The sequence below is a fragment of the Pseudonaja textilis genome, chromosome 8 (genome assembly GCF_049901715.1).
Source record: "Pseudonaja textilis isolate UNSWEBS1 chromosome 8, rPseTex1.2, whole genome shotgun sequence".
Lineage (NCBI taxonomy): Eukaryota > Metazoa > Chordata > Lepidosauria > Squamata > Elapidae > Pseudonaja > Pseudonaja textilis.
This window is the reverse complement of record NC_141997.1, coordinates 30,050,053-30,077,622: the sequence shown is the minus strand read 5'-3', so window position 1 is coordinate 30,077,622 and position 27,570 is coordinate 30,050,053. Positions and strand designations below refer to the sequence as shown.

At 38.1% G+C, this 27,570-nt stretch overlaps 1 protein-coding gene across 4 annotated transcripts in view; it reads left to right on the top strand.

Moving 5' to 3' along the window:
* Positions 1–27,570, top strand: part of NALCN (sodium leak channel, non-selective) — a 222,852-nt gene that overhangs the window by 114,207 nt on the left and 81,075 nt on the right. For all 4 annotated transcript variants that reach the window (XM_087937920.1, XM_087937918.1, XM_026708401.2 and 1 more), the window contains one exon: positions 284–370. In XM_087937920.1, coding sequence (XP_087794046.1) covers positions 284–370 — 87 coding nt within the window. The remainder of the gene's footprint in view (positions 1–283; positions 371–27,570) is intronic.

The window sequence follows — 27,570 nt, the reverse complement described above, 5'->3', positions numbered from 1 at the left end:
TTTTTGTGCAAGAAATTGAACTGGTTCCTGTTTGTACATCCTATGTTCAGCACCGACTATAAAACCTGTACCTCAAAATCAGTGACCATTCAAGGACAAAGGCGGCAGAATAATAAAGTATTAAATCAATGGAGTCTGCGCTGCATTCTCTGCAATAACAAGAGATTTCTGAAAAGAAAAGAATGCAGTGTAGAGAAAAGGATGGTCACAAAATAAATGTCACCCATTTTGTTTGTAGATCTGAGTGCACAAATAGATTCTGACAAGTGTTTTCCCCCTCCAGATGTTTCATGAAGATGCCACAGGAGGATGGCAGCTGGTAGATGTTGATGTGAATAAGCCTCAAGGCAGAGCACCGGCATGTCTGCAGGTATGTTGCTCTTTAAATAAAGCTACCAAAGTAGCAAACCAGGCCGGGATCTTACTGTTTAAAATTGACAGTAAATTAAAATTCCCCATAGCCATGATTTAAAGTTAGAAATTGGTCTAGGTTTAATGTATATTCCTCTGGATTTTTGAGCATATTTTTTTACATACTATAAACAAATTCTTTCCCTTCCTCTGTCTCCAAGTTTCCATAGAAACCTCTATCCAATTCTTACAATATTAGACATATAGATATAATTATGATTGGCATGCTAGAGGAAAAATCAGTTTCTTAAATCTTAAAATGTAGTTGATTTAGCGTGTATGCCTTCTCCTGTTCTGAAAACAATATAAAGGATAACAAAGATTGTACTACTATTATACCACATGTGAACAGAAGATGCCCATTTTAGAAGTATCTTGTCATTGTCGTATATATGAAGTAAAAAAATATAAAGAAGAAAACAGAGAAAAAAAGTAAGTCTAAGTGTGGAGACTAGAACCCAAGATATGTATAATCAAGTAGGTCCTGGGGCACGCATTGTGAGTTTTTGCCTTCATCTGGAAGGTGTCATGCACAATTCTCGTACACTGCCTCAACTCTGATATACTTCTTGCTATATGTGAATTGTGGAGACTTAGGTCTAGCTAAAAGCTAAGGTAAACTTGAGTATACTGGTCTAAACGAACAATGAGAAGAGTAACGTCCAAAAGTTTGACATAAATTCAACTACAATAATTTCAAATTCATGGATTAGAAGTCACTTTTTTGCATGTGGTAGAGCCGGTCTCAAATTTAATGCCTTCTTGTAATTCCTCACCTATGTCAATAGACCCTTGGGATTATAGATCTCATCTATGATAGTAATAAAATACTTTGATTTGATTTAGTAGCATAGATGAAACTGCTGCTGGCTGCAGCAATAATCTTTGGACAGAGATACTTGGATTAGCTTCGTGAAAGTGCAATACTTATTTATTATTTTATTCCGTTACACTATAAAGCAGATGGTTTTGTTTTTTAAATGTTCCTTTCCTCTACTTTTTTATATCTAGATTTTAAAAAATCAACTGGTTTTCTTCACAATTTATATATCTAGCCAATACCCTGTTAAACTTGTTAAAAATTAAACTACCTCCCTTAATATATTCTTTCTACACAATAGTCTGTTTTATTGTTCAGTCACTTCCAACTTTTTATGACACAATAAATGACATCTTCTGATGTTTTTACTCCTTCATCTGCCAGTTCTGTCTGTCAATAACTGCTTTGCTGACGTCTTATAATACTGTGTGCTTTCTTCTTTCTTAAATTAGAAATTAACAATAAGTTCATGATCTATGCCTCTGTCAGTATCAGATCTTAATTTGTTGGATGCAACAGAGTTCCTCCAACTTTTATTGCAAAGTAAATAATCAAGTTTATATCGATGCCTATTTGTCCATTATTGCTTATTTGGTGAAGCCCACATCTAAAAGAATAATCTTTTAGATTTCTGAAGAAAAGTATTTACATTAGCTCCCACAATATACAGTAAATGCAATTTATTAGGGTTTTTTTTAAAGTGCAGCCAGTTCTATGGAGATTTTACACAACTTTCCCAAGTCTCTGTTCTAACTTACACAAACTTGATACTTTATGGCACTGTGATATCAAAGTGCATGACAGATTTTTGTTGTAAGTCTACTTCAGACTATTTTTAATACTGAAAGAATAGATCCAATCTGGGTTATAATGGCTGATTTCCTTGAGGGATGCTGAATTGGAAGTGCTGTAAGAAATTCAGCCTTGCAGTCATGCAGATTACATCAGAACAGCTGTTAAAATAAGTTTGTACAATCAGTATTACGTAAGGAATCAGTACTTACAGTATAGAATACATTTCAAAGAATGGCAGAAGGGAAGAAAATTTGCTATTTTTTCATTAGTCCTTCGCTAGCGACAACATGTTTGGTGACTTCAGAACATATGAACATATATTTGTATTTGTATTTTATTTTGCTGCAATTTGATATAAAAATATTATAGAAAATTAGTATAGGCTTATCTTAAATCATGAATAATGCATGTCTAGAATGTTATATTTACTTTTATATGGTTTCTTTAGCCAACCCTTATAAAAACATTAATCAAAGGTAAGCATCATGTACGTGAAGAAAACATTTCTGAAAAAAAGATATGCCTTGCTTCACAGATGTGTAGGAAAAAAATGCTTAATGAAACCACAATACCTCAAAGCACAAACCCAGCAAGAGTAGTAGTAATCAAATTACCAGGTATATGTCTTCCAGGAAATAGCTTTGATAATGCTTGATTTTGTTCTGTGTTGGATGTTTAGGTGAAATCAGTAGGGGGAAAACCCTGACCAAATAAAAATGCAACATCTATTTTGCCTGAGAACTCCATGATAGGGAATCTAGCTGGGATAAGGAGCTCATATATTCAGTATTGATGGAGAGAAGCTCCATGTCAAAATGGCAGATGATGAGGGACCAAGTCTAAGCCACGGGTGTCAAACTCAAGGCCCGTGGGCCAGATCCTGCCTACAGTGTGGCCGGATCTGGCCCACAGGGCCATCCCAGTCTGCCCGCATTGCTTCAGCCCGGTCTACCCAAAGCAGAGAGGAAAGATCAGGCCAGTGTGGCTTTGGCCTGGTCTACATGGTGCAAAGAGGAAAAATCAAGCCAGCATGGTTTCGGCCTGGTCTACTTGGTGCAAAGATGAAACATGGCAGCAGTTTGGGGAGTAGCATCAAGCTGGCCACGCCCACCCAGTCGGCCACGCTCAGCCAGTCAGCTATGGCCCTCAGTGAAATTGAGTTTGACACCCCTGCTCTAAGCCAATCCCAAAGGTGTGATGACCCAGAGCACAGTACAAAGAATCGCATAAACAGCTGGCAGTTCAAACTGCGCCTTTATTGCTCTAAAGTTCCCCAAACGCTCCCACGTTTCTTGCAAGTCTCAATCAGAATGATAACAAAACCCCACACAAACCTCAAGCAGCTTCTGGGTGCAATTAGTCCACCCCAGCGCTGTCTGCACCAAGGCTGCTGAGCAATACATTCAAAGGTATTTGGCAAATCAAGGAGTTCAAGGAGCTAAAGATCCAGGTAATTAGTCCCGAACGCCCACAGAAGGACAAGGACTCTTGGCCAGTTCAAACGTTGGCACCACACACTTCAGAAATTCAGTGTTTGTTTGCCCCTCCCCACAACATCTCCTTTAGTCTCATTCCCCAGGAGCGCCTTGTGAAGATGGGCGGGGCACTCTCATCGCATAGACTGCTCCGTCTACGCTGATTACACCTCCTCTCCACTCGCCGAGCCCTTGGATCAGCAGGGGATGGTCCTAGGTCCTCACCTGAGCTCTGTCCCTCCTGTTCCTCCTGCCTCTGTTCCTCCCTGCCTGCAGGTCTTACTACTTCAGAAAAACCTTGCCTGGACTGACTCGGCCCATCCTCAGTTTCTTCCAAGGCCAAGGGAGCCGCCGTCTCCATGCCTGGCATTTCTTGTTCCAACTCATCTTCCCCGTAGATTCAGACTCCGATGGGGGGCGGGGGCATAACAAAGGCGCTTTTTCCAAAAGACAATTGGGCTTCCTTTTTTTTTTTTTTAAGCATTTCTTTTCTCATCCAAGAGGCTTCTTCAGTTCTTCAAAAGGAAGTGGGGGGGAATTGGAGGAGTATATGAATATACATGAACATGTACTGCTATGCTTTAAAATTCTTTGGCCATGTCCTGATGTTGAGTACAAAGAGATGGAGTTTCAAGTACTGATGTGAGTGGCCTCTTGCGTTCAAGGATCTACACATACACATGGCACATTCAAGTAAACCTTCACCTTTACCAAGACAAAAGATAATGCATAAAATGTATACATAGACTCTCTTCAACTTAGTTATGTTTGGGTTGTCTCTGTTTTTTTTTTCAGTGTTCTCTGTATTAGTTTATCTGGCTGGTGATACACTGACTGTACTTTTGGTTTTGAGTGCATTTGAAAAACACATTGAGTGAATGAATTTGGCAAAATGAGTTTATCTTATTCATTGCTTTCTTGTATCCTGTTTGGGTAGACTTGAGAACATAGTATAGGGTGAAAAGATGCTAGACTGAGGATAGGTTGTGACCAGAGATGGTATTCAACCGGTTCACACCTACTCAGGTGAACCAGTAGTGGTTATTTGGCATGGGTCGCCGAACTGGTGGCAACCCCTGGCTGGCCACGCCCCCACCCAGTCGCCTGGTCGCTCACTTGCGATCAGTCTCCTAGCTTTCCTTTCCCCATGCCCTCTTTCTCCCCGGGGGAAAGGAAGAAAGGCATGGATGCTGCAACTATCGCTTTCCCCGTGTGAGTAAAGTGCCTGGAGTGAGAAAGAGTGCGGTCTGACAGAGGGGGCGGGGGAATCCAATCAAGCCTTGGAGAAATTTAAAGGAGCTGCATCCCAAATGCTTCTCTGGAAAGTGCTCTGTGTGTGTGTGTGTGTGAGAGAGAGAGGGGGGGGAGGGAGGGAGGGAGGGAGGGAAAGAAAGAAAGAAAGAAAGAAAGAAAGAAAGAAAGAAAGAAAGAAAGAAAGAAAGAAAGAAAGAAAGAAAGAAAGAAAGAAAAAAAAATAGGTAGAGAGAGAGATAAAACTCTGTGCTATTATTTTTAATTGTTCTATTATTTATCATGTGTTAATATTTTACACTGTCCCTTCACCTAGAGTGATTTTTCTGCCTTTCTTTTGCCCAGGGCTACCACATATTTTTCAGGGTTTACATGCATTCAGTGTCAATAGTCCAGAGCATAAAATATACATGTGTTTAACAAGAGTTGAAAGGGACCTTGGAGGTCTTCTAGTCCAACCCCCAGCTCAGGCAAGAAAACTGAGGATGCCAAACTCTGAGTAGAAAACCTGGGAAAGGTGTTATTCTGACACCTGTCAGAATAACACTTAGAAAGGACCTTGGGGTGAATCCTATACCATTTCAGAGAAATGGCTGTCCAGTCTTTTCTTAAAAATTCCCAGTGATTGAGCACCCAGAACTTCTGGAGGCAGGCAGTTCCACTGGTTAATTGTTCTCACTGTCAGGAAGTTTCTCCTTAGTTTTAGGTTGCTTCTCTCTGTTCAGTTTCCATCTATTGCTTCTTGTTTGCATTCTGCTTCTTTGGAAAATACACTGCTCAAAAAAATAAAGGGAACACTTAAACAACACAGTGTAACTCCAAGTCAATCACACTTCTGTGAAATCAAACTGTCCACTTAGGTAGCCACACTGATTGACAATCAATTTCACATGCTGTTGTGCAAATGGAATAGACAACAGGTGGAAAGCATAGGCAGTTAGCAAGACATCCCCAATAAAGGAGTGGTTCTGCAGGTGGTGACCACAGACCACTTCTCAGTTCCTATGCTTTCTGGCTGATGGTTTGGTCATTTTTGAATGCTGGCAGTGTTTTCACTCTAGTGGTAGCATGAGATGCAACCCACACAAGTGGCTCAGATAGTGCAGCTCATCCAGGATGGCACATCAATGCGAGCTGTGGCAAGGTTTGCTGTATCCGTCAGCGTAGTGTCCAGAGCATGGAGGCTCTACCAGGAGACAGGCCAGTACATCAGGAGACGTGGAGGAGGCCGTAGGAGGGCAACAACCCAGCATCAGGTCTGCTACCTCCACCTTTGTGTAAGGAGGGACAGGAGAAGCACTGCCAGAGCCCTGCAAAATGACCTCCAGCGGGCCACAAATATGCATGTGGCTGCTCAAATGGTCAGAAACAGACTCCATGAGGGCCCGACTTCCACAGGTGGGGGTTGTGCTTACAGCCCAACACTGTGCAGGACGTTTGGCATTTGCCAGAGAACACCAAGATTGGCAAATTTACCACTGGCGCCCTGTCCTCTTCACAGATGAAAGCAGGTTCACACTGAGCACATGTGACAGATGTGACAGGGTCTGGAGATGCTGTGGAGAACGTTCTGCTGCCTGCAACATCCTCCAGCATGACCAGTTTGGCAGTAATGGTGTGGGGTGGCATTTCTTTAGGGGGCTGCACAGCCCTCCATGTGCTCGCCAGAGATGACTGCCATTAGGTACCAAGATGAGATCCTGAGACCCCTTGTGAGACCATATGCTGGTGCGGTTGGCTCTGGGTTCCCCCTAATGCAAGACAACGCTAGACCTCATGTGGCTGGAGTGTGTCAGCAGTTCCTGCAAGACGAAGGCATTGGTGCTATAGACTGGTCCACCCGTTCCCCAGACCTGAATCCAATTGAGCAGATCTGGGACATCATGTCTCGCTCTATCCACCAATGCCACATTGCACCACAGACTCTCCAGGAGTTGGGGGATGCTTTAGTCCAGGTGTGGGAGGAGATCCCTCAGGAGACCATCCGCCACCTCATCAGGAGCATGCCCAAGCATTGTAGGGAGGTCATACAGGCACGTGGAGGCCACACACACTACTGAGCCTCATTTTGACTTGTTTTAAGGACATTACATCAAAGTTGGATCAGCCTGTAGTGTTTTTTTCCACTTTAATTTTGAGTGTAACTCCAAATCTAGACCTCCATGGGTTGCTAAATTTGATTTCCATTGATAATTTTTGTGTGATTTTTTTTGTCAGCACATTCAACTATGTAAAGAACGAAGTATTTAATAAGAATATTTCATTCATTCAGATCTAGGATATCTTATTTTTGTGTTCCCTTTATTTTTTTGAGCAGTGTACATTGTCCCCCTTTCTTTGTGGCAGCCCCTTAAAAGCCTGTTGCCTATCACGCTCTTGAGTAAAGCATGTGAGTCATTTCCTCCTTTCAGTGGTCCATGAAAGTACATCTACAATATGCAGATAATAAAGTCAAAAAAGGCGAACAGCATTTTTACAGAACTATAGATAAGTTGAGGCTGGGTGACAAGGAATGGCTGGGAGGGGAGGGGCCAGGTGAAGCATCCCTTGATGTGAGTGACATTGAGTTAGCCACGCCCACCCAGTCACATGACCACCAAGCACACCCACCCAGTCACATGACCACAAGCCACTCCCACCAAATAAGCCACACCCACAGAACCGGTAGTAAAAAAAAGTTGAATTCCACCACTGGTTGTGACATGTTCTATAGTTCTTGTCCCTTTGTTTTACATGTAAAAAGAGCCTTACTAGCATGTAGTTAGTAACATAACTACAGACCTCTCACATCCTAGACATAAACTGTTTCAACTTCCCATGTCTGAACGCTGCTATAGAGTTATGCACCGGAGACAAATTTTTTTTGTGTCCAATCACATTTGGTCAATAAAGCTGTTCTGTTCTGTTCTACTCTACTCTACTCTACTCTACTCTACTCTACTCTACTCTGTTTGCTGAGCAAAGGTACATACTCTGTTTTGTTCTGGGTTGCTGAGCATATTAAGATATGCTGAAGGAAGCAGGCAGGAGGGTTGGACAGGTTTCCTATGAGCAGGGATTTTCTTTTGCTTCTTTCTTTTGCTTGTTTTCATTCCAGAAAATAGAAATTGCACTCTTTTTGCTTTTGGGCAGCCAGACAGAGCCCAGCACTCCCTGGCCCCATCCCTCCAAATAAACCATGCTAAATCTGACTGTTACAAGACTTAGGCAACCTACAGTATAAAAAGATAAAAAATATAACCATGCATGGACTGGCTTTCATTTTTCTGTTTGACCTTCAAGGCAGGTTATCCTACCCTGCCTGGTAACATGTAATTGAAATAAATTAGCCTGTTCTTTTAAAAAGAATACAAGTCCTCAATTTTACTTTCCCACCTGTTAACACTGCTACATGACAAAGAAAAAAAAAGCCAGAATATTGGGAAGGGATAGAGAGACAGATGGATTGAATGACTTTTTTTAAATTGACTGACTGGTGCTTTTCATCAGGAACTGTTAGCTGTCTTTCTTTGGATGAAAAACAAGGCTACAATATTCTCTGACTAGAGTATTAGAAACATCTCAAGTGTTGTTCTTCTGGATACAGAACATTCTAGCTCTGTTGTTCCATTGGAACACCGCTAACTTGGAACACTTAAGTGAAATTTTCCACAGGGGATTAATTTGGTTTGAATTTCTTGTTCTTTAGAAGATACATTTTTCATTTCCTGAACATATCTCACCTTGATTTTTTTTTTACCACTTGGTATATCATACATGGACTTGCAATATATATTAACATTTCATCTAGATTTGGAAAAAAACCAACAAAATATGAATGTTAAAAGGATCTATATTCAGATCTCAAAGTCTAGGCCAGATGTGTGAAACTGGCAGCCCATGGGCCAGATGCATCACAGGCCACGTCCATCCCAGCTCCACAAAGGGGGAAAACATCATGAAATGTCACATGACTGCAACATGATGCCACAAGTTTGACACCCATGGTCTAGGCCATCTATTCAACTGCAGTATTGTTTATTTGAAAAAAATCAGAAACTGGGCCAGTATATGCCCTCAGCTTATAGCAAGTCACGATGTAATCTACAGTTCGATGTGGGGTCCCACAGTCACACTGAGGGGAGGATACTGTGCCCTATTTATACAATGAATCCCAGCAGATGCATGTGAGGTGTATCTCACCTTAATTTTTTTAAATCTATGAATAAATTAACAACATGACTTACATACCTTTAGTTTAATCCCATGGATAAGGTTGTGTATGAGAAGAACAAGCTGAACTGCAAGTCGACTTAAATGTGACATCAGTTTAGAGTCATTACAAGAGACACAGGTCCAGCTTCCAGTGAATTCTGTTTACCTTTATTTAGCGCCAATTTAGCCTTGACCATCAGTTGACTATATGTCAGCTTTGGAAGCCATATTGAGACCAGATGCTTCCACACTGCCACATTCTTGAGCCTGGGAAAATAGGAAGGGGAGTTTCTTGGAGTGTATGTGGTTAGACATAATAGCATTCTTCTTCTAAGTCAAGGTCATGTTATCTAGGAATAAAACACTAAATTGTCTCCAGTGTCTGTTAGCACACCAGTCCAAACTCTTAGGCAGATCTCACACCTGCAACCCATAAAGAGGATCAAGGCCCTCTCCTCCCAAGTAGACCACGTTTTTCCCTTATCTTCTCCTCCTGTCTGCCCTAGGATGGATAGGGGATGGACCTGGGTCCTCCTCTGACTGCTCAGCCGGCCTCTGCCCTTCCTCAGCCTCCTCCATCACCTCTGGAGCCACACTTCCACTCCCTGTTGGCTGTTTGTCCTCTCCCTCAGAGTCAGTCTCCACCAGGGGCATGACAGTTTACTATCCAAATAAAACAGAACTTTTGAGAAGATGTCTGTCTCAGAGTTATTTGTTGGAGTGAAGGTTTTCTGGAATGCTGACACTAGATTCCTGTGTATAAGTAGCAGTAATAAACTCTTCTGTGCTTTGAAGTCAATGAATACTTCTGGTTATTTTACAGGTTGGCATTTTTCATTATGAAGACTGAACCCAGTTAAAAATTGCCCTTTATTAAGAACATATCGTTCATACAGAGATATACAAACCCATATATATCTGTATAATGTGTGTGTGTGTGGGGGGGGTTATACATACATACATACACACACACACACACACACTGTCAACAAACTCTTTTGGAAATATTATTTCCTTTTGCTATTATCACTAGAACATGTATAAGTACCATAAATTACTGCTGCAGTTCTGTGTCTCAGGAAAATAGTTAATTTGAACTCCAGGTGTTGTCAAAGAATTTCTTTTCCTTGCTCTGTTGGAAATAATGTATTATTATCTTGTAGATTAGCTGTTGTTATTATTTCCACTCTTAGTAAAGGGAAGGGAAAAATCAGTGTTTTACTATTTCTTCTGTTCCTTTTTGTTTCTGCTGCCAAATGTATTTTTGATAACATGGACAGAACATGCTTAGTGTGAAAAGCAGATATCTATCCAAAATTCTATTCTCTTGTAATAACCAGCAATATGATTTGTCACCTGAGTTAATGACAATGCCTTTCAGACACCTTCTATCTATCTACAGCAAATCATATATGAGTAATGCACAATTCAAATTTTGAGCATAGAAAGGGAAAAGGAAATGTATGTTTACCAGTTTAGCTGCAAATTTTTATGACAGTGAACTGCGTAAGTCATTTCAAGATCAAGTCATTGATGTCTTTCAAACATTAGAGGCAACTGAAATTTAGACAAAATTTAGATTCCCATGAATTTCAAAATATACATTTTGAAGGATATTTTTTTGTTAAATCAGCAAATGTGTAACAAATATGTAAGTACATACATACATACATACATCCTGAGCTGCTTTTTATTTAATGTTAGAAAATTAAGTAATCCCTACAGAAGCTCCTGAAAACTACAATGTAAGAGGCTCAATGATGTTGCCATGCTAAAGGAGAATCACCCTTTTGTTATCCATTTACAGTACTGATATATCTATAGCTTTTTCAGATCAGGAACAGTCCTGGAGCAAAGTCCTAAATGACTTTGAGTTCATTTGTTATAAAGATATTGCCCAATTTATAACCCAGTCCTTTCAAATGTAGGCAAACTCATTTTCTGAAAAAGACACAAGCAAAGCAAAGCAAAACCAGTATTGGAGTCATAGTTCTTACATTCTTATTGTATACTGTCACGGTTATGAGACAAAAGAGATAAAAGTTACAACGCTCATTTAAAAATAATTTTAAATCTGAAAACAACATGCTAATCTGAGCTAGAAAAGACAGCACTCCAGCGGATTCTGTGAGGGGTATTTGAGGAACAGCCTAAAACAATCCCTACCGTTGCTGGAGGCAATTTCCTCAGTCTCCTTAATGGTATGACTGGCTCTGTCCAAAGCAACAATTTACTTTGCAGGTGTTGGGCAAAAATGAAACTACAGCTAGCTTCAGCCATAAACTTCATCTTCAGAAAAGGGGGGAGAGGGAGGGGGAGAGAGAGAGGGAGACTATAGAACATATTTTTCCATGTATATGTGCTTTATTACTTTTACAACACTGCTGGTCTTGGGTAGAACTAACAAAACAGCCTCATATTGTATGTATATATTAAATACAGACCCATTGAGTTTGGTAAACCTTGTTCCAAGATGTCTGAATGAATGAATGGATGGACAGGATTATAATTTAAGCATCTTAAGCCTCGGTGGCAAAGTGGTTAGAGTGCTGTACTGTAGGCCACTTCTGCTGACTATCAGCTGCCTGCAGTTTGGCAGTTCAAATCCCGCCAGGTTCAAGGTTGATTCAGCGTTCCATCCTTCCGAGGTAGGTAAAATGAGGACTCAGGTTGTTGGGGGCAATATGCTGACTATAAAAAAAAACCCTGCTTAGAGAGAGAGAGCTGTAAAGCACTATAAAGTGGTATATAAGTCTAAGTGCTATTGCTATTGCTATATTTTAGTTAATTAAGGGTGGTAGCCATATTTAATTAGCCACCCTTAATTAACTAACTTAGTTGGCTTTGGTACAACACCATCTCGTAACTATTTGGGATGATTTTCTTAAGCCAGAAAAATGGATGTCCCTATTAAGATTTTCATTTTCACTTACTGCATTTTGATTACTGTTCTTGTTCGGAATTGAAACAAAATGTTATTTAAAATGAAATCTGAACGATGTAGTGGTCTGTTTGGGCAAATCAGCTGCAAGAAATTTGAGAGATAGTTGAATATGAATATTTGTTAAATTTCCAGAAAGACATTAATTGTTGGTAGTGTGTGTCCTCATATTTCCCTCCCTTGTTTCCCCTCTTTGAAAACAGCATTCTAATTTTTCTTTGTGTACACACTCAGCTTTCCACTCTATCCAAACCCATCTTCTATTGTGTCTAACAAATGCAACCAATTTTGTCAGCAGCACACCTTGATTGCTATAATTGTATTAAAAGTCAAGGAGACTCTACAGTGTGATTGAAATGCCTGTTTTCAAGCTTGATGACGTTTGAAATATTGGACACCTACAGGTCAAGCTTTGTAGATGAAATTAACATTTAATTCTAATGGTGCTGCTGAACTCTCCTAAAATCCAGCATGACTCAAAAATAGTTTAAAACTATAAATGACCACCGGATAAGCCAGAAAATTATCTCAGCATTGAAAAGAATTCTAAAATTAAGAATGTTTATTCCAATTAGTCTGCATTATATATGTGTGTACTTTTACAGGGCTTAGAATCCACTCCAGGCCACCAGCTCTGACTAGCTATAACTCTATGAATAAATAAGCTTTATTTATTAAAACTATAAATTATATTCTCTTGTTTATCAAGTGCTCAAGGTAAAGCACAATTCACTGAAGACCCAAATTATTGGTGGCAGTATGCTGACTCTAAACTGCTTAGAGAGGGCTGTAAAGCACTGTAAAGTGGTATATACTGTAAATCTAAGTGCTATTGTTATAAATGCTTTCAAGTTCCTTGCTGTTTTTGCTTTGAGGGTGAAGGTTTGTTCTCCGAGCTTGTGGGTTAGTTTCTGAACATTTTGGAATAGAATAGAATAGAATAGAATAGAATAGAATAGAATAGAATAGAATAGAATAGAATAGAATAGAATAGAATAGAATAGAATAGAATAGAATACTTTATTGGCCAAGTGTGATTGGGCACACGAGGAATTTGTCTTGGTGTAAATACTGTCACTGTACATAAAGAAAAGATACATTCATTAAGAATCAAGAATCATAATGTACAACACTTAATGATAGTCATAGGGTACAATCAGCAATCAAATCATACTAGGAAACAGTCAATATAAATCATAAGGATACAAGCAACAAAGTTACAGTCCTACAATCACAAGTGGGAGGGGATGGGTGATAAGGAGTGATGAGAAGATTAACAGTAGTAGTAGTGCAGACTTTGTAATAGTTGAACAGTGTTGAGGGAATTATTTGTTTAGCAGAGTGATGGCTTTTGGGGAAAAACTGTTCTTGTGTCTAGTTGTTCTGGTGTGCAGTGTTCTATAGCACTATTATCAGGCTAGGTAATATCTTCAGCAGAGTTTAGGAGATGTCAGTATCAGTGTTCTTATGTTTATAAGGGGTTCAGGTGTGGGTGTGTCAAGTAAGGGTCTTGTGATGAGTCTTGTGTTTAGGTTATATCAGGTCAGGATCATTGGGAGGTGAAATGCTGTGGTGCTTTTGTGGGTTGGTTGACGGTCAGTGCTATCTTTGATTGGCTGTGTTGTTGATTTGGATTCTGAGTGGTTCATCAGCTGGTTGTAGGTCAGTGTGTCTGTTGAGGAAATTACTTGTAGAGAGTCAGGCTTCGATGAACTCACAAGTGTGATGGGTGATAGCCAAAGATTTTTGTGTTGCTTCAATTGAACAGCACTGCTTGGTATTGGTGTTTTTATTTTCTCTGTCTGCTTAATTCTTATAGTAATGGATATACTTTTAAAAACATAATTGACTGCATTAAAAAGATGTGAAGATTGCAGTCTTATTAGAAGTTAAAATACCAAAATCATGGATGGAAGCAAATATCACCCTCATACCAGAAGAAGATGCAGACTTACAACAGATCAAAAACTATAGACCCATCTCACTTCTAAAAGTGGACTATAAAATGTATACATCAATAATAGCTGAAAGATTGAAGAGATTCTTGAACAAACTCAGACCAGAATGGTTTTCTGACAACAAGAGACAAACAAGAGACAAATTAAAAACAACGTGAGAATAATTTTGAACACATTGAAATCTTATGAAGCACATCTGGAAAAGCAAATGGCCCTGATGTTCCTAGACACGCAGAAAGCATTTGACTATGTAAACTGGTGATTCATGATACTGCAGCTAAAATATATGGAATTTGGGGGGGAAATTTATCACTATGATCAAGGTAATATACACCAAACAGACTGCAAAAGTGTTTGTGAATGGGGACATAACTGGAAATATCAGTATTAAAAGAGGCACAAGACAAAGATGCCTATTGTTCCGTCTACTATTTATTTTGACTCTGGGAGTGTTAAATAGAAACATCCATCAAGATATAGAAATAAAAGGCATGGAGATACAAAAAGAAGAATACAAGTTACAAGCCTTTGCAAATGATTTGGTTTTCGTTGTAAAAGAACCACAAGAAACAGGACCCAAACTAATAAAGAAAATATAAGACTAAGGTAACATTGCAGGATTGAAAAATAAACAAAGAGAAAACTAAAATCTTAGTTAAGAATCTTACAAAGGAACAGAAAAAAAAATTAATGGAAAAGATAGACATTCAGATAGTTAAAAAAAGTAAACCATTTGGGAATTCACCTATCAGTGAGATGCGTAACCATGAAAGAAGACAATTACTTAAAATTAACACAACAAATCAAAATAGGTTTGGAAAAGTGGAAAGCAAGCAATTATCACTGTTAAGAAGAATAGCCGCCATTAAAATGAATATCCTATCGAGACTGTTATACCTGTTCCAAACAATACCAATAAAGTTAGAAAGGAAATATTTTGAGGAACTAAATAGAATCGTAACCAAATGTATATGGCAAGGTAGGAAGGCAAGAATTAATGCAAGACTCTACCAATAGGTTTTGGGTTGCCAAATTGGGAATTATATTATCAAGTAGCTGCCCTGACTTGGCTAAAGGAATAGATAACTCTGAGACATAAACAATTACTTGTACTGGGGGGACATAATTTATAACTGGGTAGCTTGCCTTTGTATGATACAAGAAACGCAAAACACATAAATACTTTGAGGCACACTACATTAGTAGTGTTACTACTGCTTTCAATATGGGCAAAAATCAAGGAAAAATAGTCTCTGAAAATACTACTGGCTTTCCATGATGGAGGCATTAATAAACCCAAATGTGATAGATATGGGAAAAATTGTAAGATAGAAAGACATTTTAAACAAGAAGGAGGAAATGAAAAACAAACAGGAATTGAATAACCAAGGGATAAATTTAACATGATGGCCGCATGTACAGATAGATACAATCTAGATATTATGAAGATGTTAAAACATACGTTTTTTATTAAGAACCAACAGAATTGGATCAAATTCTGATAGGACTGGAGGAGAAACTGATTTAAAAATTCTATAATTATTTATTGACTATTAGAATGGAAGAGGAGCAAGTAAAAGAAACCATGATAGCATAGGCTAAAAATTTTGGGTATCCAGTAGAATTGGACAAATGGCAAAAGTTGTGGGACAGAAACTATACATTGACAATGTTAACTGCATATAAAGAAAACTTATACAAAATGTTTTATAGATGGCATTTTCCCCTAGCAAGATTAGCTAGAATATTTAAGAATATGTCGGCCAAGTGATGGAAGTGCATTCAAACCCCGGGGTCATATTACCACATGTGGTGGACATGTCTGAAAGCAAAAAAAAATTGGACTAAAATACACAAAAAATGATAAAGGAACAAATACGTTTAATACTGGAAATTTTTCTGTTGGGCATCATACCAGACAAATACAGTAAAAGGAATACATATTTAATAATACATGTATTAATAGTGGCCAGAAAAGTGTTCACACAACATTGGAAGGGCAAGGAGAACCCCATAGAAGAAAAGATAATAATAAATATTTTAGAATGTGCAGAAATGAATAAATTAACATTTGAAATTAAAGAAAAGGAACACACTGAATATTTTGAGGTATGGGATCTGTTTTATTGATGGTTAAACAAGAGAAACAGGAGTTAGAACCTCAAAAACTACAAGAGAAAGATTAATTTTAATATTAGGGTGGATCACTGTAATTTATTTTTAATTAATTTTGATTAGTACTAATAATTAACGTATCAATAGTATGGGGGAAAAGCACTGTTATTATAAGATTATTATTAGAGAATACTATTAGTATTACTATGATGAATATTACTCAAAAGAATTGTAACCAGACGACACACTGGTTATATGGATTTTGAACATGTTGCTCTTTCTATTTATATTAATAAAAAATAAAAATATTGAAAAAAACAAAAACAAAAGAAGACATGAAGATTCTTTGTCATGCCTAGATTTTTAAGAAAAAATGTTTTAGTAGATAATAAATTCTCCCTATCCTTTCATATTTGTGAGTTACATGATTTTTACAACTCTAAAATGTAAAAGCTAAATTTGACAATGCAGCAACTACTGATTCTCAGAATAGATAGGACCTTTATGTAAAGATAATTGGATCACCAAGCAAACTGCCAAATATCTACTAACTCAAAAAGTAGGAGGAAAAAAAATTAGATTTTCAGTCTTTTGTACCTCAGAGTGAATTATATGCGTATATGTTAAAATTCTTTAATGCATTTTCCTTTTAAAACATGTATATGACCTCTCAAGTTTTTAACGATTGGAAAAACAATTATTTCCCTGCAGTGAGCCTCTGCCACCCTAGCAGAGTAAGTAATCCTTCCATTTATTTGCAGCTGAACAAAAGTGATTTTGATTACTTTAAGTTTGTATAAATTGCTTTCTGTAAAATTGTCTGATTTAGGGAATCATTATGTATCCTTCTTCAAAACTACCCCTCTCCTACATACTTTATTGCTTCAAATCCCACACTGGAAGAGGCAGCTAAATTGCCTTGATTTCTTTGAAATAATAATCTTTTATATGTGGGCCTGTTTTTATTTCAAGACAATGCTAAGAACTTTCCATAGAAAAGAATGAGTTATTTAAAGTGACACCATAGCAACCTCAAATTACTGATCAGAATTACTACTTGAAACTAAAAAGGAGGTGGAGTGAGGACAATCTGAGTTTCAATCTCAAAAGTCCTTGAATTATTGGGAAAATATTTTCTCCCAGTCTTTCTACTCCAAAAACTTTCATGCTAAAATTCAGATGCACATTCAGCAGTTCCCTTTCCTTACTTGCAAGTGACAGTTTTCTCTGTGTGTGCATCTCTCTCTTTCCCTCTCCATTTTCTTCACTCTGAGGATTTAGATTTTTTTTTTCCTCCCAAGATATCAGATGCATAGTCTCTCTTAAGAATCAGTCATCCATGGTTACCATACAGATCCACCGAATTGACACGTAGGTCTCTAAGCAGTAACAGAGAACAGAATTTGATGGAACATGGTTGGAGTACACAGTTGAGCCAATTTACTGAGGTGTGGAAAGGAAGAGAAAAATGTCCCTCAACAGCCTAAAGTGAGCTTAGGTGACAAAGTTGTTTCACAAGTTCTCTCCTTTCATAGAAGATTAATTATCCTTAGTCAAGGATTGCAGGGATATTTTGCTTAAAGGGAACATATGACTCCTGCAAAACTGAATGCTATTTCTACCAGCCTGCAAATAACTCCACCAATAGATCTGTATCTGCTACATGAGTAAGGCAATTAGATTGAGAAATGTACAAAATCATTATGTTATGTCCAGATAGTTATACTTGCGCAAAAATAATAAGACTCTTGCACCAGTGCTATTAAAAATGTTGGAAGAGTTTTGCCAGGCAATTTGACCAAGAAGTAAACAAAGACTAATTTGGTCTAGTGGTTAAAGTACCAAGGTAGAAAGCAGGAGTTGAAGTTCCTCCTTAGCCATAAAAGCTGGCTGGGTGATTTTGGGTCAATCACACTCTCTCAAGCCCAACCCACCTTGCAAGATTGTTGTTGTGGGGAAAATAGGAGGAGGAAGGTGTGGCGGATATGTTTACTGCCTGAATTATTTGTAAAAATAATAAAGGTGGGATACAAATAAATAAAATAATAACACCACCACTGGCATTGACAAAATCACCATCAGTCAATTGCAAAGGGCAGCTATACTCGGAACAGCTTATATTCTGCAACAATACCTTTAACACTAGCAAAATTCAACAACTATGTATCCCAGGTCCTTGGGGAAACTGCTATAGATGTAAATCCAGTCTGAACATTTGACTGACTGTGCCACAAGCTAGAATAATAATTTTTCCTCAGGAGCCTAAGAATTATCTCAACAGAGTCACTTCAAATATCATCCAGAGTAGGATCTCTGGCTGCTTCAGGTGTTCAGTAACAAGATAGAACTGCAGAAATCCATGGTTGTTTACTTGAGTAACTAATACCTAATATTCTGTTTAATGATCAATAAACTACTTTCCTTCTTATCAAGCCTATCCTAGACTCTGGCCTTGAAACCATCTCTACTTGCTTTGGTTCTGTTCAGCTAGTCTTGCTTCCAAAGCAAGATAGACCTTATCTAGATTCAGTTCTTTTTCAGATGCAATTTGCTAACAACGTGGCACCTTAATAATTAACAATAAACGTGTTAGTCTTTAAGGTGCCATACGTTTTTCTTGGTGCTGAATATGAGATAATTTTGCTACTTCTGACATTTGTTAGGAAGAGAGAAGTATCTTGAGTGAAATTTAAAAATAAATAGATATTTAAAATGTTAAGAAGGGCATTTATTTAGTTACCGCAAATTACTGTATCATGCAATACTCCGAAAAATTCTCCCACAGGAATTAGACCTCTGATTGAAATTTGTAATTAAGAATTTTGTGGGGGAAAATGCAAAACAAAGCTTTCTCATTGAAGAATTTTAATCTATAGCATGAGATATATATTGATCAAGGTAGTTGTTTTAAAAATGCTTTGAAGTTAACTTTATTAGATACATTTATACTAGGGAAAATAAACTGCTTTTCCCTCTAATATTTTCATCAGGAACAGAAGTTTAAAAATTGAGTGGTATGTAGATTTTAAGAAACTCTAGGTTCCTTAAGTAAAGGCCATATTTCTATTTCTACTTAACTGCTTCATCATCTGCAACTCCTCAGAAACTAAGGAATTAAATCTATTCTACAGATTTGCTCAATTACATTTGTGATTAATTGTGCCAACAAAGTCACCTGCTAGGTGATGAGTGATCAAGTTTTTTGTACCATTCCTGTCCAGATTGTGAAGAGCCAAACAATAAGATGATTGAATAAACATTTGTTTATAAGCAATTAAACATTTCTGGCCCCATCTCTACATAAATGATTACCTTCTAATCCTCAATTAAACAAGGTAAAGACCTGTCATAACTATTGGGACCAATATTATTTGAGAAAGGCTCATTATCATCATAACCATGAAATCACATTACAGAACATAAGAGTGTGGATCTTGAAGTCATCTAAAATCAGAATGTGGAATTTTAATGCCATTTCTGAGATAACCACCAGTGTTAATCATGAATAAAACTGTTTGTAAAATAATCTTCATTTTAAGTTGCCTGCCTTTCATAAGCAAGTATTATAAAAGCCCAGTCTAGCATAATACCACTGAAAAAGAAAAATAAGAAATCCAAAAAGAAATCAGCCTAGTTGTATAAAGAACACTGATAAACTGAAAGAACAAAAGGATAAGTATAAAAATGGAAAGGGAGACAAGTAACCAAAGCAGAACACCAGCATATAGCCCAAATCTGCAGAGATGAAGTCAGGAAAACTAAGGCTCCGAATGAACTGCGTAAGACTTGCAACAAATGTCAAAAATAATAATAAAAAGTTTCAACATGTAAAAAAAATTAAAACCCTCAAAGAAACAGTCTATCCACTAATGAGAGAAGGAAGTGGCAGGTACCAGAGAGAAAGCAAAGCTGCTTAATATATTCCTTGCATCTGTCTTCACACAAAAGGAGGAAATAGCCTAACCTACCAAAAACAGAACTGGAAAAGACAGACTGGGAGTAAAAATTAAGTTAGGCAAGAATGACCAGGAAGCCACTCCAGCATAGCAGAAGGAAGCAGGAGATTTTGGCTTCAGGCTATTAACTGGTTGGCTTAAGTAACAAAAGCTATTGCCCATCAGATTATCAAGGAAGCCAGGGAAGAATCATTCTCATCTCTCTTGGCTTTCTAAGTGCTATAGTTAGGTCGATAAGAACAGGAACAATTTCTACTAGCCTAAAACAAAGATCACTGGAACTCTTAAAATATCTGAAACATTAGTAGGGCATTGCTGTCAAGCAGATTTGGAAGGAAAGTGAAAGTTTTAGAAATTTCAATTTTGTTAATCAAAAGTTCAAAACTGGTACAAAGAACATTAACTGTGAATTGTAAAACAAAAATTTAGAAGCAAAATGTATTCTCCATTTAATATTAAATGCCTGTGTATTGTTCTCTTTAGGAAATGATGTTTCCAGCAAAAATTTAAAATTGATCATATATTTTAAAGAAAGATGAAGGAGGCTCATAAATCCCCACACGATTCAAAGAAAGTAGGAGATGTCGTGGCATGGAGGCCAGAAATGGCAGATCAGGAGACAATGATTTCATCATTATACTTACCTTTCCATTATAGTAATTTGCATTTCTGTTCTGCAGTTCCTTTGGGTCTGAATATGACAAGGTTGAAAGGGACATTGGAGGTCTTCTAGTCCAAACCCTTGCATGAGCAGAAGATCCTATACCATTCTGGACAAATGGCTATCCAATCTCTTCTTAAAAATTTCCAGTAATGGAGTACCCACAATTTCTGAAGGAAAACAGTTACACTGGTTTATTGTTGTCATTGTCAGGAAATTTCTCCTTAATTCTGGGTTGAATTTAATTTTGTTAGACCAGTGTTCAAGTCTGTCAATTACCTTCTGGATTTGGAACCCATCTTCTGAGGTGTTGCCTGTTCCTGCCAACTTGGTGTCACCTGCAAATTTGATGAGCTCCCCTTCTATTCCCTCATTTAAATTCCTTATGAAGATATTGAAGAGTATTCGGTCTAAGACAGAACCTTGGAGTAACCCATTGCCTCCATGTAGATGTGGTTCCATTAAGGACTACACGTTGAGTATGATTGTCTGCCAGTTACAAACCCACCTGGTGGTGCTGCTGTCTATCCCACATGTTTATAGCTTACAAAGAAGTAGGTTGTGGTCTACTTTGTCAAATGCCTTACTGAAATCCAAGTAATATCCAGAGCATTTCGCTGGTCCACTAATTTAGTCACTCTGTCAAAGAATGAAATAAGGATTTCCAGGATCTTCCCAAGTACTGATGGTCTGTATACATTTTTCTCTTTTTTTGAAGATGGGAACAACATCAGCTCTTTTGCAGTTCTCTAATGCTCCAGGATCTTCGAAAGATATGGTTCAATGGTTCTGAGATCATGTCTGCCCTCAGAACTCTGAGCTGTAATCCATCAGGTCTTGTGACATAAGCAGGAAATACTTGATAGATTACAGTAAAATAAATCCATCCATTCTTCCTATCACGGCAGTTTCTTGGTAATTGACTAATGCAGTTTAGTGATCAGTGTAATAATTGCTTATCAAGGAGACAACGAATTGGTTAAGGAAGAGTCACAGAGAGTTGCCAGAAGAGAAAATAGTAACTTACTATATGTATATTCAGTCCCTTTCCAAATATTCCAATATGGCAGAATATGGCAGGCTGCATAATTGAAATTCAATACTGCAGTAACTCGCAGATTATGGATTTTGTGGATAAGTCAACTGTATCCAAATGATTGTACCTTTTTCTAGTATTACTCTGTGGAATTATATTTTATAATGCTACAGTGACATAGATTTAGACCTCATTCCATGACAATTGTATCATAGTATTAGCTCATTCAACTCAACCTAAATAGCATTAAGTATAACATTTCTTAGTGTGAAAGCGATTCAAGGAATGTACTGTATTAATTTATTTTATGCTCGGATCAGGACAAGATTTATTCTGGAATATTTCTCTTCCCTATCCCTTTCAACTGCAAGTCAGCTTTTAAAGTAAAATAAAGCAATAAATTCAAAAAGTGAACTCGGATACGCTTAGAAAACGAAACTGCTTGATAGGAAAATGGATATGCCCAATGACTTTAAAATAGCTTCCAGAGGGTATTGGAATCCTCAAGTCTCCCCCTGGGTCTACAATTGCCCAAAAGTCATCTTGGGTCACTCCTTAGTGCTTCTGTTCAAAACCAGAGAGGAACATTGCCAAAGAAGCAGCTTTAGCGGTTAAAATCAGCAGATCATTGGTAAGAGAGAGAAAACAATCCTTCCTTTCAGCAGCCATCTTAAGAGGAAATCTCCTATTATTCTATATTTCAAAAGAAAGTAATTATAATTAGCAAGAGATCCATCTTCTGTTTATTTTAGATTCTATCAGTGATGTGGGGATCACAATATCTGTCATATTTATTTGCACAGCAGCTGTTCTGCTTGAGATAGACTGTGAATCTCACTTCACAGAATCTTCTCATACAAATTAAACATTTTCTTGCTACTGTTGTTACATTTGATTATCTTAACCTATTCCCTGTTTTATATGCAGAGTTTGTCCTGATTTTTGCAAAATGTTAGAGTAATTAAGCATTCTTTAAAGTGATAAAATGGCAAGATTTGGGAAACTGTCTTGCCAGGCCAACGATGCACGTTGTTTAATGCAAATATGAACTATTGATTTTCAAACCATCAAAGTACTTACTTTTTCTTGAGTAACATAGGACTGAACAATAGTTTCTTCCATTATCCAGTTGAGATCATAGAAGAGAGATATAGACTTAGGAAACTACTATGAAGAAACATAATTATGAAGTACGAAGAGTAGAAATGCATAAGCAGATTTATAAAGTACCAAGACTGCTTCTGACATGGCACAGTCTCAATTAGAATTGGTGATCTACATAACAGTCTAAACATTCAAAGGAGTGGAGATTGGACTGCTGCTGCTGTTGATGGTATGTATGAGCAACACCATTTTGATCTGAGTGTCAGCGTTCCAACCAAACTCTCCATCCCAAATTCAGCACTCAGAAACAAAATCCATCAAGTAAGAATTTATTAGAAAAGTCGTATTGGCACATCTGGGGAAAATCTTAATCTGAACTCCCATGTTTTCCTCTGCTACACTAAAACTCACACCCAGCCCCCTTACAGATTACCCTCAAGTCACACTCTACAATCCACCTCCATTCTGAACTCCCGCCAAGTCCAGTCACTCCCACCCAAACTCCAGCAACTCAACGTTGAGCTCTGGCAAAAGAATGTTGTTGTGACTATCCTCCCTTCTCTCTCATTCCCACCGTTACCCATCCTCCCTTGTGGCAGCCCCAAATCTGAATCAAGATGGATCTGGGGCTGACACTGAGTCTATGTCACTTTCCAGAGCAACATTTCCTTTTGATCTGAAACCCAATATGCCAAAGATGTATTGACTCCATTCTCTTAAACTACAGGTAGTCCTCGAGTTCCAACAGTTCTCTTTGTGACCATTCACAGTTACAACGGCACTGAAAAAATGATTTATGACCATTCTTCACACGGCCGTTGGCAGCGTTCCTGTGGTTATGTGATCAAAATTCGGACACTTGGCAGCTGGTTCTGTTCTGACCAAGCCTTCCTGAGACCATAATTAAGCACACGCTTAGTCAAAATAACTCTTGTTTTATTTCAATGCTGGGAATTATGTTCATTCCCAGCCCATAATGAGTCCCAAACAGTCCCTTGAGATAAGCATCCACCTTTATCTCCTTTGAATTGCTACCAACAACTAAAGTGCCAAATTAACTGGAAAATAAACCAACCGAAGTACAAAGTCCACACAGAGCTTCAAGGTTTAATCTGAACAGAGTGAACGACTTTGCTTCCTGCAAAGGTTTCTCTACCTTTGCACCTCCTTTTATACCTTAGGGGAGGGGCAATCACCTCCCAGCCTAACTCCCGAGTTGCCCCTTTTGTCTCAGCTGCTCTTGCCTTCTAGCATCTCTATGCACACGCAGGCTGGGAACAGGCTCCCCTTATTCCTCTGCCTCGCCGCTGCCAGACTCCAGAGGCTCTGGAGGCAGCACCCCACTCCCAGGTGGTCCTGGTCCCATCTCTGCATCAGACACCGGACCCTCATCTGAGTCCTCTCCAGACTCCTGGACTGGTTCCTGTTCTTCCCCACTGTCCTATTCCGCTGCCATCTGCACAGGCTGCCGGCGAACCACAACAGGTTCATATTTATGATGGTTCCAGTGACCCAGGGTCGGGTGATCCCTTTTTGCAACCTTCTGCAAGCAACATCAACGGGGAAGCCAGATTCACTTAACCGTGTTACAAACTTAACAACTGCAATGATTCATTTAACAACAGTGGCTAGAAAAATCATAAAATGGGGCAAACCTCACTTAACAAATGACTCAACAACATAAATTTTGGGCTCAATTGCAGTAGTAAGTCAAGAACTACTTGTATCTGCTAGGCTAGAGAAAGAAGAGGAGAAAATTCTATGAGTCGCAGTGATAATCACTTGATGTATAGAAAAGAGAAAGGTTAGAAAGCAAAAGGCAATTGATTATACTAGGTTGTGTTGGAGAATTTCCCCGCTAAATTTCTCCCTACAATAACATGGTGCAGATACTGAAGCACACATTGTTTATTACAGCACAGTGGAAGTGGACAAAGCAAAAGCCTCAAATGAGATAGGGATGCGCCACGTCCTCTAGATGGAATTTTGCAAATTATAATGTACATACACAATTGAATACATAGCATGATTGATTGGTCATGTGATAAGTATAAGGTACATGTATAAGTACATGTGATAAGTATAAGGTGAAGTAACCAAGACAATGGCCCCTTAAGTTAGACTAAGGCTATGTTCTTTAAATAAAGTTGCTATTGATGTGTTACTTTGTCTAGATGTTTATCTCCTCAACTGGTCTTAATTCTCAGCATTATTGGCTCTTAGTGTTGTCATCATCGTTCTTGTGCCTAAATGTTCCTTCAGTTGAGCTGATCGTTTATGTATTCTGGAATAGTGGATTGGGAAAATGGATTAGAGAATAGTGTAATTTTGCTTGCCTCATCTAATGCCATCTTTTTGTTTCAGTTGCAAGCAATGTACTTAATGCATAAAGTTAGCAGTGTGTTGTGTAAATAATGGATAAAGGTATAAAATAAAATATAGATTAGCATTATATTAAACATTTGGCCACAAGAGATTCAATTGCCAAAGGCAGTGCAAATATTTGGACCAGGATTATGTATCCTAGCAATAATCTTACCTCTGTGTTCCCTCCACACAAAAGACCTCTTAAATTCACTAGTTCTTATAAAATTCTCAATATCATAAGCAATTGATATCCAAAAGAAGCTCCCAGTAGGATCGCTGAGTCCAGTACCATTTTTTGTTTTCTGAAGCCTAGGGGAAGAGCATTGTTCAACTTCTCCTCCGCAGGACATACAAAAATAGCAGTTCCTTTAGTGAACTCTTGTAAGGATACAAGCAACAAAGTTACAGTCATACAGTCACAAGTGGGAGGGGATGGGTGATAAGGAGTGATGAGAAGTGTTGAGGGAATTATTTGTTTAGCAGAGTGATGGTGTTCAGGAAAAAACTGTCCTTGTGTCTAGTTGTTCTGGTGTGCAGTGTCCTATAGGGTCGTTTTGAGGTAGGAGTTGAAACAGTTTATGTCGGGGATGTGAGGGGTCTGTAAATATTTTCACAGCCCTCTTTTTGACTCGTACAGTATACAGGTCCTTGATTGAAGGCAGGTTGATACTAATCGTTTTTTTCTGCAGTCCTAATTACTCTCTGAAGTCTGTGTCTGTCTTGTTGGGTTGCAGAACCAAACCAGACAGTTAGAGAGGTGCAGATGACAGACTCAATAATTCCTCTGTAGAAATGTATCAGCAGCTCCTTGGGCAGTTTGAGCCTTCTGAGTATATACCTATATTGTGTTAAATCTAGCACACAAGTAATCTATGTTTAAGAATATGTAAGAATATATGACACTTGCAACTATAAGTGAAAAATAACAGTACTTAACAACTGTACAAGTTTTCCTTTTATGCAGTATTTTTAAGTCCCCATCTTTTTTCACAATAAAGCAATATAACCACGGTTCTTTTCCTAGCCTCACCCTTAAGGACTGGAGACTTTATTCCTCTTACCCAGACCTTAATGTCCTTTTACTTTACACTTAGCCCTATATGACCCTCTTCTTTCCAGCCCTTATATTTCAGTAGATGCAGCTGAAGTCACCTGGTTTATTGAGTTAGTTCTCTGGCTCTAAGACAGGGGTCCTCAAACTTGGCAACTTTAAGACTTGTGGACTTCAACTCCCAGAATTCCTCAGCCAGCTTTGCTGAGGAATTCTGCAGGAATTCTGGGAGTTGAAGTCCACAAGTCTTAAAGTTGCCAAGTTTGGAGACTTCTGCTCTTAAGACCTGTTCAGTTTATAGGAGGATGAAGATTATTACTTGTGGCCTGCTGGCTAAGTCTTTGGAAGGCTTGAAGACTCTGCCACTCCCTTCGCAACTGTAGTAGCTTCCAAATCTTTGTTCACTCCACTGCATCCACATACAACTCGCCGCTGTAGCCTTCCATCACCATATACTTCTTTCTCCCACAAACACCAACACTCTACCTTCAGCATTCCTTTATTTATCTCCCTGCAGTGCAGATGTGGTCTTTTGCTCTCTTGTATTGATAATAGTGCCATTGACATATCTACATAAAATGAATAATTACATAAAGATTTAAAGAAGAAATTCCACTGTTTTAACACGGTCATAAATGTATTTAAAAGCTGCCATTCATCATTTACATTTAGTATGATACTGGAAGACAGTAGATATATTTTCCCTGCTAATCCAATCACTGTTTCTCATTTATTTCATAGAGAAATAATTCAGGGATCTGGTTTAGAGCCAACACTCTCATTCTTTCTAGCTGTGCTTCAAATTGAAATCATGGTTCCCCCACATTCATGTGTTGCTTTATCTGCGCTTTCTGCTTAAATTAAATTTTGAATTTTAATGAATTTTAGTCTGATCACACTGCATTATTTCCAAAAGCATTTCAATGATTAAACATAGCTTTTTATAATTTGAAGTTTACTTTTAGGGATACAGCATATTTAATCAGTTGTCCAAGTATCCTTTAGGCAGGAAACAATCCCACCCTGTTTTCAATAAATGATTTCTCCTAACATAAAGGAAACTGCATCTGGGAAGTCCACACTGATTGCAGTAATGATTTATTTGATGTAGGTATGTCAGTGATGGCAACTTTTTTTTCTCTAGGTGATTAGCAAAGCTAAAATAAATACTGGAAATTAGTGCAGCTGATATTGGGCTCAGTTTTATTATGCTGAATATTGTTTTATACAGTTCCCTGGCATTTACATTAAAATATTGCTTTCATCTTATCCCTTACGGTGTTAAATAAGCTATTTGAAGATCTTGACAATTTCAGTCGGAGGTTCTACCATGAAGGCGGGCTGGAAATGCCAGCTCATTAGTCCAATCTGGCCACAAAGAAAATAAAACGTTGATGTCAACTTCTAACTTTTTTTGTTTACTCTGAAATCTGGA